At 29.5% G+C, this 16,172-nt stretch overlaps 2 protein-coding genes across 2 annotated transcripts; both read left to right on the plus strand.

Moving 5' to 3' along the window:
• The first annotated feature begins 4,840 nt into the window (after positions 1 to 4,840).
• Positions 4,841 to 6,232, plus strand: LOC101213914. The gene has a single exon (XM_004140639.3). The coding sequence runs from the start codon at positions 4,841 to 4,843 to the stop codon at positions 6,230 to 6,232; it is 1,392 nt and encodes a 463-aa protein (XP_004140687.2).
• A 4,165-nt stretch (positions 6,233 to 10,397) lies between these two features.
• LOC101213667 (probable peroxidase 61) lies at positions 10,398 to 12,839 on the plus strand. The gene is made up of 4 exons (XM_004140638.3): positions 10,398 to 10,717; positions 11,188 to 11,367; positions 11,484 to 11,643; positions 11,970 to 12,839. Exons 1-4 carry the CDS (start codon positions 10,463 to 10,465, stop codon positions 12,386 to 12,388), a joined length of 1,014 nt encoding a protein of 337 aa, XP_004140686.1. The 5' UTR covers positions 10,398 to 10,462; the 3' UTR covers positions 12,389 to 12,839.
• The last annotated feature ends 3,333 nt before the right edge of the window (positions 12,840 to 16,172 follow it).

Below are 16,172 nucleotides of genomic sequence, written 5' to 3' on the forward strand. Positions count from 1 at the left end.
AAGAGAAGAGAAGAGAAGGGAAGGGGGAAGAAAGAGAGGGAAAAATGAAAGAGAAGGATGAAGAGAAAAGAGAGAATGAAAGAGAAGGATGAAAGAGAAAGAATGAAAGAGAAGGATGAAAATAAAGAAGAAGAAAACAGTTGAGAAGGGGAAGAAAGAGGGAAGAGATAGTGTCAAGAGTGTTTTTAATTTATTTTTTAAAATCAATTGAATAAACAAATTTATCATTTTAAAAAAAACCCAACCTGGTTTGGGTCGGGTTGATTCCTAATATTGAAAGATCTGCATATTTTGGGTCGGGTTTTAAGGAAAATCGACCCGGCCCAGTCTAATTACACCCCTACTATCTAGGCTATTTGATTGAAGAGAAACAACAGAATTTTCAACAATAAATATGCAAGCACTATAAATATATGGGAGAATATATGCAATTTCACTAGCTCTTGGTCATCGAGAAACAATTTTTTTATGATTATTCCCACGGCTATTTCGCTAAATTGCACTGCTTTTACTTTGACTTATTCTATTTATTTTGTTCAGGGCTTACTTCGAGCCCTTATTTTGATCACCATCATGTACCTTGTGCTTCAATGAATGAAATATTTATGGAGATGACAAGGGTATTAAAAGAGTGTCCACCAAGTGGGATGCTTTGGTGCACCTATTGACCCAAGTCGTATCCTTAAAAAAAAAGAATTAGATCTAAAAATTTTAATTACCTAAACCAAATAAAATTATAATTATCATACAAGAACCTGTTTTTTATGAGATAATGTGGCAAAATTTAATTGATCAAAATTTTCGTCCTAACAAATCCTTGATTTGGTGGTATGAGTTATTTGATGTAATTTTACTTTAAAAATTAAATTAAAAATCCTCCATTAATCTTCACCTTGGTTTTAAAAAATTACAAAAAAGATTTATGTTTATATTCATATACTAAATAATTTAGAGTTTCTCATATTCGAAAAAAAACAATATTGTTTTAGGAGCATTATTAAAATTAAAAAAATAAATTAAAATATTTACAAGCTATAGTAAAATTTTAAATTCTTTGAATAATAATCTTCTTGACTATCCGCGATAAAATTTTGTTGATTATAAATATTTTATAAATTTTTTCATTTTTTTTAAATTTCCATTTTTTATTGCAATAAACTTCAAAATTAAAAAAAAAATATATATGATTGCAAATGTAAACCCACGAAAATAAGATTTTAGGGTTTCTCAAATAGACAAAATAATATTTTGGTTTAAAATTAGAATAAATTTTAACAAAATAATGTTTTTTTTTGAAAAAATCATGCTATCTAAAAGACATATGAAAGAAGATTTTAAAAAACATAGACATTTTAGAAAGGACCCTTCCAAAATTAGGAAAAAAATTATGACAATAGGACTCATGTCACCACACTTTCTAAATTGTAAAATTGGCAAATATAAAAGTTGATAACCATAGGATTACCGTGTGATAGCCCTATGATTACTGTCTGATAGCCGTCTAATATCCTATATGCGCAATATAAAGAAGAAAAAAAAGTGTCATTAACTATTTTTTTCTAAATGTTTTTTGTGATTTGATGTAATTTTTTTTAAAAAAATAACAAAATAGCAAAACTATTTATAAAATGTAACAAAATTTATCAAACTATCTATACTTTGTTTAACTTTTCTTTTGCTATTTTTGAAAACGGTACCTTCTATTAAGAATTTAAGCATAAGAGAAAAAAAAGTAGAAAAAATAACTTTTACCCTCTCTTTCATCTTATTCCATTAATTAGATTTGATTAAGTTGAACTTATCTAATACTATAAATCTTTTTCATGTATGCTACTTTAAAATATTAAATTAGATTCTATTTCTCTAAACTTTTAACATTTTAAATCATGAGAAAATTACAAACGTGCGTGAAGTATCTGTCTAATGAAGATGTTCTGATGCACCTATTGATCCAACTATATCATTTTAAAGAAAAACAATCATGCCTATATATTATTAATATATTTTTTCCCATATAACAAAATTTGGATTCAACTTTCTAAGTCTACCAATAATATAGACCACCGATAAAAGTCTATCATCTCTAATAAATTTAGCTATATTTACAATTCTATATACTCAAACAAAATTTTGATGGACATATATACTCACTTTCTACTATTGTTCATGTGCTTTTAAATTGCTATCTTTGTTCTTATTTTTCTATGCTCTCTAATTTTTATTGGCTAGTAGTGTGAGTGTGTAGTACTCCATTTAATAGCAAACATTCTCATCTCACGTAATGTAGAATTTTCTTTTTGGTCTGAGTAATTTTGTTTAAAGCATTAGATAAAGAATGAGATACCATATGTATTTATTTATAATTTATTTTATATATTGTATGTAATCAAATCATCACATAAATATTTTGCATTTTTGGAGAAAAAAAAACTATTTACAATTCATACAAATTTATAGAATAAATACTTTGTTAATTTTTTTTTTATTTTCAACAAATTTTCTAAATAAATTTTATATTATCATGATATTTTTAGATATTGGTTTAAATCAAATATTACAATTAAAAGCAAATCATCACAACAAAAAAAAAAAACAATTATTTTTTATTTTGTTTTTGTGTGCAAAAGTAAAAGAAATTAATATTTGTTAGGGAAAACTATTCATTTAGATCTAAGTTTGCATGAATATATGTTTTTGATGGTAAGTTTTAAAAATGAACATTTTTAGTCTCACGTTTATAACAATAGTCTCATTTCGTTTTCAAGTTTTAAAAAATACCTCTTTGATTATTGAGTTTTAAAAATTAGGTTTATAAGGTTTTAAAATATTTTGTGCTTGATTTTTTTAAAAGTAATTATCTTATATTTAAAATTTTAAAAAATAGTTTTAGGAATGATATGATTTTTAGAAGTGATGCTTATAATTTAAAATATCATATAATTATTAAAAATAAAAGTATATTTGAGATGCTCTACTAAAAATGTACATTTTCAAAACTAAGGACTAGATGAATCTATTATTTATAAACATTAAAAAAAAAAACTTACTTTTAAGACTTAGGGCTCAAACAGACATATTCATACAAAACATAGGACTAAAAAAATAATTTTTCCTATTTTTTATTTAGATAAAAAGTTGAAATTAAATTTTTTTAAAATCATTCAAATATAATTATTCTTTAACTTAAAAGATAAATTTGAATTAGATGTTATTATTTTGAAAATAGATTAGTTAGTTACTATATTAATAGATTTAATACTAAAAAAATGATTTTGAATTACATTTTCAAGTATTTAATTTAGAAAATAAGTTATTTTGAAAAAAATAACTCAAAATAGATTTTTAATTGTATTCTAAACAATAAAAATGAGTTTGTCGATAAATATTTTTTTAATTTAATCAACTGTAAAAATTTATACGTTATTTAAATATTTATTTTATTGGGAGATTTTCGATGATAGAAAATAAATTAAAATATCTACCATTATAATAAAATTTTGGATTATATTAATGATAAAAATTAATAGGAGCATATTCGTGTCCATCAACAAATATAAAACTTTGTTATATATGTTTAAATATTTTGTCAAATTTGTTATTTTTGACGATTTTCAGGTATCTGGTTGTACATAATAATTTTATTGTTGTATTCAAAAGATTTTCTTTTTTTTTTAAAAAAACAATTCTTAAAAAAATTGTGTATAATTATTTTTTAACTTCACGAGTTTCGTTATTAATAATTTATATTTAAGATATTTTTTTGAATTTTACCTAACATGTATGCCATGCACTTAGTATCAAACTAGTATATTTTTTTAAAAAATAAAGCAAGAAGGGTCATTGAGTGCACGAAGACATCTCAACTGAATTGACACTTCTAGAATACTCTTCATCCTACACCAAGACCAAAAGCGAGGTCATTCCTCACGAAAAAAAGTAAAAACTGAGTCAGAGAGAAACTAAAAAAATTATGCATAGATTACAAACATGCATGCAAGTTAAGCAATATAGAAGTAATGCTACAAAAAAAATTTAAAAAGGAAAGTTTTTTACACACCAAAGAGCAGCAAGATTAAGAATATCAAACAAATTATCCTTAAAAGTGTTAAACAATCTAAATACTTTTAAATCTTTTTTATAGTTTAGAGATATTTTTTAAAAAAACTGTATGAAATGACAAACATTTAGAAAAAAAGTAGCCTATGACATTTCTTTTTATATATTGCGAATATGACAAATATGACGACAAAAAGCTATCAGAGAGTTATCGACCTTTAATTTTGTTAGTTTTGCAATTTAGAAAATTGAGTAACATGAACCATATCATCATAAATTTTTTTTGTTATCGTTACAAGTGCATCTATTTTTTTTTTTGACACAAAGTATAAAATTTAAATTACTTAGTCAACAAAGAAAAAAGTAAAGTAACTAAGGATTCTCAATTATCCATATAAGTGATTTATGGTTGCTTAATCATGAAAAATATAATAGTTAAATGAGACATTTTGAAAAATAGTAAATTAAAATAATTTATAAACTATTCCAAAATCTTTGGATTTTATGAAACTATGAAATAGTACATGAATATCATTATCTATTAAATGTTTGTTATTGATAGAAATTAAAATTTTGATATATGTTATATATATTTTATAAAATTTGCTATTTTTAACCATTATGTTGAATTACTTCTTTCTTCTAAAAAAAATATGTATATAAATAGAAGAGGTTGGGGTATTCGCATCAGTACTCACACCTTGAGAAGTGTATCTATATAAGAAGAAAACTTATACATACTCACAAAGTCATCTCTCTCTTTGCATCTGGTGAATCTATAATAATGTCATTCCTCCCTAAGTATGCAGGTTTCCAGAACCACGCAGAAAGGAAGTACCTTGAATACGTTCGTGATGGTTTTCTTAAGGGTAAACTAAAATACTCTTCTGATCAAGCTTTGACCCCGTTTACAAAGTTTGAGATTGTGCCCGACAAGGATGGTAAATATTGGCACATAAAATGTTGCTACAACGGCAAGTACTTAGCCTCTACCAATGACGGCAATCGCTTCGTTGCTCCCTTCGTTAGCAAGCCAAGTGAAAACGAATCCTCATGGCCATGCACATTGTTTAATATCATCCCTGGTCCTACTATAGGGACTTACTATTTATTTGATGTCATGATTTACACCTATGCATGTCGATGTACCGATCGCAGAGTTCATCACGATGTTCTCACAACTATATATAATCTCGAGGAAGCACGAGACAGCGACAAATTAATTCTGTTAGTCGACTTTGAAAACGTCATCCGACTCCCCAAATATGTTGCCTTTAAGAACAATGATAAGTTACTCGCTTCCTTTTCGTATAATAATTCCATGTATCTGCAGTTCAATACCGATGACATTGGAAACCCTTGGGCGGCCCACGAAGTTTTCAATGTCGGCGATGGAACTATTAGAATCAAGAATGATTATACGAAGAAGTTTTGGAGACGTGACCCAAACTGGATCCTAGCTGACTCAAACGACCAGACGAAAAACAACAAGAACACCTTGTTTTGGCCAGTCAAGATTGCTAAAAATAAAATCGCGCTTCGAAACGTTGCCAATGGCATGATCTGTAGGAGATATAGTGCTGATAGTAAGGTGGATTGTCTGAATGCTCGTGCTGATTCTATCATTAAGGATGCAGAATTGGAGATCGTTGAGCTAGTTATTTCAAGGGAAATCTACAATATTCGGTATCGGACTATGGATGCGAAGATATACGACGAACAGGTACTAACAATGGCAACAGAGGAGGCTATTAACTCGAGCTCGAAAGAGACGGTTATGGCTGTAAGTTTGAAGTACCTAGAAGAAAAAACTAGAAGTTGGGAATCTTCACTTACCATAGGTGCGGTTATAGAGGCTTCCATTAAAGCAGGGATTCCTGAAATTTTAGAAAGTGAGATTAAAGTCACCTACAGTTTTGAAGGGAATTACACATGGGGAGAAACTCTTCAAGAAACTAGAGAAGTAACGTCAACATATACTGTTACTGTACCACCAAACAAAAAGATGAAAGTTTCTCTCCTTGCAACTAAGGCCAAATGTGATATTCCGTTTTCGTACACGCAACGAGATCTTCTCCAAAATGGAAAAAAAGTTGAGATAGACTGTGATGATGGTCTTTACACTGGAGTCTACACCATTAAGTTTGATTATCAAAACAAGACTCTACCTCTCTAATCTATATAATTCATCATCACTATACCACTATACCACTATACCACTATATCCATCATCCATTATGTCATCTTGTGTGTGTTTCTTAACTTTTATTTTACTTACTTTTGAGTGTGTGTAGCTTTATCTCTTGTCTTGGATAAAGTTTGAAATAAATAAAAAAGTCTATCTTATTATTATAAAGTTCAGTTTGTTCGTCGTCGTCTGTCATTGCTGCTATTTTTCATCATGCACCACTGTCATTGTCTGCTGCCAGTCCACTTCCAGTTAAAATAAGACAGGTTTCAAAATAGTTTTGAAAGAGTATCAAAATCTAGTTAAAATATACGTCGCTTCTAAGCATACCAATGAGACTTCAAAGTACTAGAATACAGAAGATATAATAAAATTTAGATCCACTCAAAATTATGTGTGATAGATTATATGTTTTACAGAGTTTGTCAATAATAAATGTATTAAATAAAGAGTTGTCACGTATAAAATTTGTGATAACTCCGATTGCTTTAGTTTTTTTGGTTGATTTTTGAAAATTAAGTCTATATATACCTTAAAATAAGTCAATAATAGTAATAGTGTATATCATATTTATAACTTTCAAAAACAAAGAAAATGAAGAATCTAATTGATCTCTATTCTCTATCTTTATCTTATCTCTACTCTATTAAAAGGGACTATGAAGAGAGAATCTTTACGTGTTCTTTTATCCCTACACCTTTCATAAATTTTTATATTATCTTTTGTTGAGTGGTTGTGAAATTTTAGATGACTCAATGCATTTGATGTTGATGGAATCGATCTTTTAAGATACGATGCATTTGTTCAAGATGGAAGCGTACTAACGTTACATTGGTACATTGATTCTTGCAATGTAGATGTGAGATGAATATGTAAAAGAAAAAAAACACGTACATGCATTTATATTCTTAAAAAAACAAAATTAACGAGATTAAAAAATGAATGAAAGTGATCCTTAATACAATGAAATAAGACATCATTTCAAGTTTAAAAACGTTAAAATAAAAGTTATTAAATTATATATATTACAATAGTAAAATATTAATATATTAATTGAAAACTTTAGTTAATTACTTGAACACCTTTTCTCTCTCTTTGAACTAGATAAAATTAAGGATACATTTTCTTTATAAAACGATGTAAAAACGTTAAAATAAAAATTATTACATTATCCAATTTCTAAATTTATTTATTATATGTTCATAAGCTATTTATGAAGCATGAATGGTGATGGTGCTAAGGGGTATTTACTAATGGAGATGTCCGAGTGCACCTACTGACCATGTATCATTTTCAAATAGTTACTATTAAAATATGAAACTAATTGAAACTACAATATTTCACGTGCATTCTACGTGTTTTCCCACATAAAACAAGGGTGGTTTTGAAAAACGTTTAATTCCAAATATTATTAAAAGGAAAAAAAATGAAAAAGAAAACAGACAACACATTATTTAGAATATAAGATAAAGTTATACCTTAGGGTTATGGTTAGAAAAATACAACACACGGTTGCCTACAATAGAAGCAAATTAAATGAATTAGAAGACCTATGCATGGTTTGCTCATAAAGGTATGTAAAGACCAGCAAATTAATGGCCATTTGCTTGCTTCTTCAAACTAGTAAAGTTGTAGCCAACTAATGTTATAATTATTAAATGATCAAAGACTTTGAGAATATGTAGATTTGAAGCTTTAAGTTAACTCCACAAAGGATTGCTTTAATTAATTAATTATTAAAACTATGTATTACTTAATTGACATTGATTAATATATAATGTACGGATTAAAAATATATGTTCTCCAATACAATCATTCTCATTTGTTCTATGACATTTAATAAAATAGATACTTAAATGTATATTTAACCTATGAGTCTAAGGGTTTGGGAAGAATTATGGGTGATTTTTCCACTTAATAATATTAATATTAATTTTCTCCTCTATCGATTAGTATTAATAATTTCAAAGTCTATACATAAAAGATCAAACAATAATATGTTTAATATTAAATAGTTGAAACAATGGGAATTAGGTATACGTAAATGGTGATCAACTTAGGATCATTTTTCCATGCCCACAAATAAGCTCCAAAGTCGGTCATTTTGTAATATAATTAAAATTATTCTCTTTTCAATGGAAATGTTGTATTCTTAAGTTATATTATATTTGGCAGCTTCGTTTCCCATGACAATATGTCAAGTGGGATAAAGTTTCATCAACGTAGAAATACGCAAAATTGTGGATCTAGGATTCTATCAGAGTGAAGCACACGTTCATGTAAATATAATTTTAGACATATCGATATGATATTAAAATCATATAATATCACCAAAACGAGCAAAATTATCCGATGGATAGATCATGACAAACACTTTTTCTTAAAGAAATAAAACTGACATAAAATGACACAAAATTCGAAATTTTATGGAAAGAATTTGAACCCAAGATGAAGATGATATAAGCGGAGATGATGTGGGTGCTAAGAGAGTGTTCATCTAGTGGAAATACCCGAGTACACCTCCTGACCTATAATATCATCTTCCAAAAACAAAAAAAAGATTAGAATGATAGGAAGTTGCACCCTTACCACTGAATAAAATAAACTACACAAGTAAGACTTGAACTATGGTTGTAAGAGTATTGACAAACATAGTTATCACTAAACTGCTTACAAAAATTAAGTATTAATAAGTTTTGTTTATATATATTATATAAAGATAATAAAGTTGAGGGGACTCGAATCTCTTGAACCTATACTATCGTCGGTGACCGCACTACCTTAATATTTCATTAATAAAGTCGAGGGATACATCTGTCCCACTAACCTGTACATAGATGTAATAGATCCACATACGGATATACAAGTGATTTAGATTGAGAAAGAGAAAAAAAAATCCATGCAAAATTACTTAGAGGTATTTTTTTATGATATATAGAGGTAATCATAGAAAAGGGAGGACGATGCGATGCAAATATATAATAAAGTATAATCTATTGGGATCTCGAAAGGACATTAATTGAAGGCATCTAATGTAAAAATAAAATAATATATATATATATATGTGTGTATATATAAAAGTTGTATTGAATCTAAAAAGAGTAATTTAATTGCAAAAGAAGTTTTAAATAATTAAAGAGGGTGAGATCGATCATAGAAGGTCTAAAAAGGGGAAAGAAAAAGGTTAGAATCGATGGAGGGTATGTGCATGTGCTTTTCTTCCTACGAAACGTGTGTTGACTTGCCTTTGGGAGAATGTCAAGACTCTTCCCCATGCATGTGTTCACCCAATGCCATAACTATTACTTTATTTTCTTTCTACTATCACATTGTATCTATAATAATCAAACTCTAAAGTATTAGGAGACAATATGATATACATATACAAATTTTCTTTTTATACCTATAACAAGTTTGGATCTCATTTTTTAAGTCTACTCGTGATGTCAATAATACACTCTATCATTTATAAATTCTGTTTATTATACATTTTTTAATTATTTATTTGTCATAAAAAGTGCTATCGTTACACTTACTAAAAAAATTAGGAACATTTTCAAATATAGAAAACTCAAAGTTTTGTTATTTATTATTTTAAAAATGGTTATATACTTACCTATATCTATATCTATATATATAATTTGAATAGTTTTTAAATATTTTTATTCTTTTGTTTTAGAAAAGAAGATAGTTTGACTTATTCAAAGATATTTTTTTAATAGATTATTTGATTCTTACGTTCATGAAAAATGTAAGCATTGAGGAGGATGCTAAGAAGATGTTTATCTAGTGAAAATATTCGGATGCATCTACTGATCCAACGTATCTTCGATAAAAGAATTACGTTCGAGATATACATGAAAACTTCTTCACCTTTTTATGTTTGGTTTGAAAAAAAAAAAGCACAAAAACGAAGGAATAATAAAAATGATTCATTCTTTTATTTGTATATAACCAACAAAAATAGAAATGATCGTAAAATGATGAAATCTTAAAAATTATTTATAGAAAGTGAATTTTCTAAAACTCAATATAACTATAGATTAATTTCCAAAAAAAGTATAAAGACAAAAACGCGTTGGCGTCACTCACACAACACATGGACTGCGAATAAAAAAAAGTTATCATGTATAAATAACCCAAACCCAAATCCTCCATTGTTGAATATTTGGAGTAAGAGAAGCAATACTTAGGGAAGAGAGAGAGAGAGAAGAAAGGATGATGAGAGAGAGAAGAAAGTGTATGATTGTATCCCTTGTGGGCATAACACTGATGAGTTTATGCATTCTTGCGAAAGGTGAAAATACATTACAACCACCAGTTAAGCTAATATGGCATTACTACAAACTCAACACAACTTGTCCAGATGCTGAGGAATACATAAAACATCAGGTCAAATTGTTTTGGCAAGAGGATAAAAGCATTACTGCCAAGTTCCTTCGTTTGCTCTCTGCAGATTGCCTTTCCAAAAATGTACTATAACTCTTCTCCTTCTTCTTCCATCTCTCTCTCTCTTTTTCCTATACTATTCGTTTCATTCGATCTAATGTTTTGTTTGTTTGGACTGAATCCATCCGTCTAAATATTTAAGAATATACGTACATGTTTGTTGTTTGTAGTTTCTTATTTCTTATTCATAAAATTATTGTAGTTAAACGTTATATTAATTTTATCTTCGTCCATTGTGATTTAAAATGGTATCAGTAGGTGGTTGTCTAGAAAAGTTTTATGTTCAACTCCTTGCGTCTGTGATTTATATTCAAACTGTCATTTTCTTGGCTCTTCTTCATACAATAAGTTAATTGAGGAGGAGGAGGAGGAGTAGGGTTAGAAATTATATTAGATTTGTTTTTGCTTATTAGTTTTAAACCTTTGGATTGATGGGTGATTCAAAGGATGATGTAAAAGATAAATATTGATGTATATTTGATTACTTAATACAGGGTTGTGATGGCTCAATTCTTCTTGATGGTCCAAACTCGGAGAAAAATGCACCACAAAACAAAGGCCTCAAAGGGTTTAAAGAAATTGATAAGATCAAAAGTGTACTCGAAGACAGATGTCCGGGTGTTGTTTCTTGTGCAGATATTTTGAACCTGGCCACTAGAGATGCTGCCCATTTGGTATTCAATACTTCTATCGATTTTGTGGAGACGACTTTGACATTTTCCTATATTTAAATATATTTACAATAGTTTTGTTATTTAAAATAAATTGACGGTAGACTGATTGGATGCAGGCAGGTGCGCCATCTTATCCTGTTTATACAGGAAGGAGGGATGGTTTTACAAGCAGTATTGATGCAGTGGATTTGCCATCTCCCTCCATATCATTGCAACAAGGCCTTCAATATTTCGAATCTAAAGGTCTTGATGTTTTGGACATGGCAACATTGCTAGGTAAGTGACACATTCTACACATACGCTCCCTCCTATTATAGTTTTCTATTTTTGAAATTTATGTTTCTTTAAAAAAATTATCAGCAATTTTCGAAAACAATTTGATTTGTCGTAGTTTTCAACTTTAGATTTTATTTTGGTTGAACTTGTTTACTTAGATCAAAATTTTATTTTATACTCCTAAAGAAACAACAAAATCGCTTGGAAAACCACTGATCCAATTTTATTATCTATTAAGAACATAACTGAAAAGAAAAGAAAAAACTTGTGTTAATTATATTATTTTTGAATTCTTGATAACATTTTACATTGTTTAATCATATCAGCTGGACATTCAATGGGAGAAACACACTGTCGATACATCAAGGATAGGCTATACAATTTCAATGGCACAAAAAAGGCAGATCCATCAATGAACAAATCACTCTTAAAAGATCTTCGAAATAAATGCCCAAAAAATTCAAAAAAAGATCCAACAGTGAACCTAACACCAAAACCTGAAAACGACTATCAATTCACAGGTCTTTACTACTCGAGAATCCTCTCCAAAAAGGCGGTACTCGGTATCGATCAACAGCTTATTTTTAGTGACGAAACGAAGGAAATCATCCAGGAGTTTGCTCCAAAATCTGGATTTGAAGACTTCCGTCGGTCCTTTGCTTTGTCCATGAGTAGGATGGGAAACATCAAGGTTTTGACCGGAAAAGATGGCGAGATTCGACGAGATTGTCGGAGAAGAAACTAGCCTTGCAACTCCCATTTTCTTGAGGAAGAAGAAGAATAAGAATACGGTTTGTGTGGATCAAGATTATTTAATTTACTATCACATTGTGAAATGTGAAGAAGAAGAAGAAGGAAAAAAGCTACCTATTAATTACATCTTATATGATATATGATAATAAGATTATAAACAAAATTATATATATGTGGTAAATAATTAATATTTTTCCTCCAAGAGGCTTTCCTATGAGATATGCAAATTATATATTCCTTGTTTAATTTTGTTAGATTTCTCAAATATTTAAATCATTATATTGGATAGACAAATTGTTTGGAGTTTAAGTTTTCGTTACGAGATGTGTTCATGACTTTTAGGTAGTGTTGTTCGGTACGTGGAAGCGTACGCATTGAGTAATAATATAGTTAAATGGTCAAAGATTGTAATTATTAAATTATATTTATCTTAGTTTCAATAATGCTTTGTTCTTTTTCTTCTAAATTTTTACCATTTTTTTATGGAAATTAGATAAAGAAAAATAATTATAAATAACAATAACGAAAGATATTTACAAAATATAATAAAATTTAAACATAGTCAAACTTTTATCTGTGTCTATTAATATCACCCGTAGAGATAGATAAAAGTAATAGATGAAATTGTGTTTTGGTATTAATAATTATTATAGGAATTATAATATTTTAGAATTATCCAAATGTATATTTGAAAAACTTGAGTGGGTCATCGTCTTTAATTTACACATATTCCTAAGAATAAAAGCATCCATTTCATACGATGCATCTTTATACTTTTTTTTAAGGTTGAAAATTAAGATCAAGATGAACTTTTTTTTATTATAATTTAGAAAAGATAGTAAGAATCTTTTGGATATAATTAGTACTATAAACTTCGATTATTGTTCTCTTTTGATGGTGTTGTTCTGGCAAAGATGTGATGTGTCATTGTACCTTAAATCACTTTGTTGAGAAGGCTAGAACGGAGTTTGTTTAAAGCATCAATTGATAGACTTTGACTAATTTTACTATATTTTACAATACTCATGAGAATAAGGAGCATTATCAACGGTTAAATGGTCAAATGGTCAATTGTTCAAGCAACCACAAAAACAAACTAAATCCAGTCAAATGGTCAACGATTATAACCCCTCTAGACATTGGAGGCCTTGGTATCTCTCCAGTTTCTACTACAAACTTTGTTTTGCTTACAAAGTGGCTTTGGAGGTATTGCAATGAACCTGAAGCTCTCTGGAGGTCCATCACTCATGCTACATATTCAACTACTTCTCTAATTGATTTGTCCAGTACTATTGCGAAATACAGCAGTCCCAATGCGCCATGGAGACAAAGGCGGACTACTTTAAAGCTCATTTGGGTTGGAAAATAAACAATGACAAGTTGTTATTTATTTGGCACAGTTACGGAGCTCATTTGGACCTCTTTACAGTTCTTTCCTTAGATTGTATGCTCTCTCATCTCAGCAAAATGGTTCCCTCAAAGGCATGTGGAACTTTGAACACAATGGATGAGGTTTACACAATATGAGGCCCCTACGAGAAAGAGAAGTTTCACAGTGGAGCGACATTTTAACAAGTCCCCTCCCTTCCAGATAACAATCAAATAGATTGCCCCTTTTGGAAGCCAAATAGAAATTTTTCTTTCTCTCCTAAATATGTCATCCTTGCCTCTACCCCTCTTCATCTACCTTGGATGGAATTTGTCGACATCTAAGGTTTCCAAAAAATACAATTTTTTCCTATGGACACAACTATTCACAAAGGAATTTTTACCAATGAGATGATTTAAAACAGGCTCGAAAATCTCTGTCTCAACCCAAATAATTGGTGCATTTTATGTAAAAATAGTAGTGAGACCAAAAATCACATCTTCCTCCATTACTCACTTGTCAATTCTTTCCGAGCAAAGCAAAGGATCTCAAGGGATGGACAATTAATGTTGACAGCCTTAGTGCTTTATGCAATCACATATGCACAATAAATGATAAGTCTAAAAAAAGTTTGATCCTTTTTAACCTTCTAATAGTCATCACTTGGACAACTTGGTTGGAAAGAAACAATAGGCTATTCAACAATAGTCATGCCTCCTCAAATAATCTATGGGAGAATATATGCAATCTCACTGGTTCTTGGTCTATCAAACACAAGCTCATAAAAAATTATTATGCTTCTACAGTTGCTTTAAATATCAATGCTTTTTGTAAGTTTTGTGAGCTTTACATTATAACTTATCTCTAGCCTATTTGTAACTATCTTGAACTTTGTATTCCCCTCTGCTTTACTTAATATATTTCTTGCACTTGCTGAACCTACAAGTATCTTTTTCTAATTCGAATTTCATTACTAGGGAGGCACATTTGGAGATCGTTGAGCCTGTTATTGCAAGGGAAATCTACAATTGTAAGTATCATACTATGGATGGCAGGATCTACGATGAATAAGTACCGATGAAATTAAATTAATCTAAACTTATACATGAATTTGCATTATATTATTGCATATGCACCGATAGTAGTTGAGATACAAGGAATATTTAATTGCTAAAATAATGATGGTGCTATGAAAGTGTCCACCTAGTGGAGATGTCTAGATGCATTTACTAACCTGCATCGTATTTTTTAAAAAAATATTATATTCAAGTTCTTATTTATTATAAATTGTGTGGAAAGAAAAACAAATCTTCTTAATTCTCTTGTCTCTTAGATTGTATTGTGACAGTTTACTACGTTACATGTACTAATAATGGCAACCAAGTATGCTAGCAATGGCGGCATGAGCGAGGCATCTATGGCAGTAAGTTTGAAGTACGTAGTTGAAACTTCTAAATGTTGGGAATCTTCAATCATTGCGGGTTGGGGTGCGATGGTGTCCATTAAAGCCGGGATTCCTGAAATTGCAGAATTTGGGATTGAACTCAACTATAATGAAGAGAGAAGTCACACTTGGGGACAAACCATTACAGAGTACATGAGAGAAGTGATGGCAACATATACTCTTAATGTACCACCAATGACAAGGAGGAAAGTGACTCTTAGTGCAACTAAGGCCAAATGCGATGTTCTGTTTTTGTACACGCAGCGAGACGTTCTCGTCGATGGAAGACAAGTTATTACAGACTGTGATGATGGTCTTTACTCTGAAGTTAATACCTACAACTTTGATTACCAGAACAAGCCTCTTCCATTCTCATGAACACCCATGTGATCATCTTAATGAATCAAACCTTCCTGCCCAACAACCATATTTAATTTAAATCTATGTATTATGTATTTGGTTTTGTGCTATAAAACAACAAAGCAAAAAAGGCATCATTAAATTCAATACCATCTCGACTGTGTTAGGAAGGTTTGAATAGAAAGAAATGCTCATATGGGAGGAGATAGAAATTGTTTACCAACCAAAGATAGAAATTGTTCGATCATTAACATATGGGAGGAGATCCCCTTAATTTATTTACCAACTACACGGCTAGCTTTATTGCTATCAATCTTCATGCTTTCTAATTGTTTGTACTTGCTCGATCGAGACTTATCTCTAATCGTTAGTATTTTGTTTGGGTTGCTCTCTTGCTTCTTGTGTATTTCTTTCTTATATATTAAAGAACTGAGGATGATGATGGTGCTAAGGGGTGTCCACCTAGTAGAGATATCCGAGTGCAGCTACTGATCCATTGTATCTTTTTTTTTTTTAGAAAAAAATTAAATCTATACATATGATTAGATTGTCATAGTTTGTTTTAGATTAAACATCGTATTTTGTGTCCTAAACTTTTGTGTA

The sequence above is a fragment of the Cucumis sativus genome, chromosome 6, assembly GCF_000004075.3.
Source record: "Cucumis sativus cultivar 9930 chromosome 6, Cucumber_9930_V3, whole genome shotgun sequence".
NCBI classification, from domain to species: Eukaryota; Viridiplantae; Streptophyta; class Magnoliopsida; order Cucurbitales; family Cucurbitaceae; genus Cucumis; species Cucumis sativus.

Coding starts and splice junctions, on each gene's coding strand:
- LOC101213914 (XM_004140639.3), top strand. CDS start 4,841: ATGTCATTCCTCCCTAAGTATGCAGGTTTCCAGAACCACGCAGAAAGG.
- LOC101213667 (XM_004140638.3), top strand. CDS start 10,463: ATGATGAGAGAGAGAAGAAAGTGTATGATTGTATCCCTTGTGGGCATA. Junction 10,718..11,187: donor CAGATTGCCTTTCCAAAAAT/GTACTATAACTC, acceptor TACTTAATACAG/GGTTGTGATGGCTCAATTCT. Junction 11,644..11,969: donor GGACATGGCAACATTGCTAG/GTAAGTGACACA, acceptor TAATCATATCAG/CTGGACATTCAATGGGAGAA.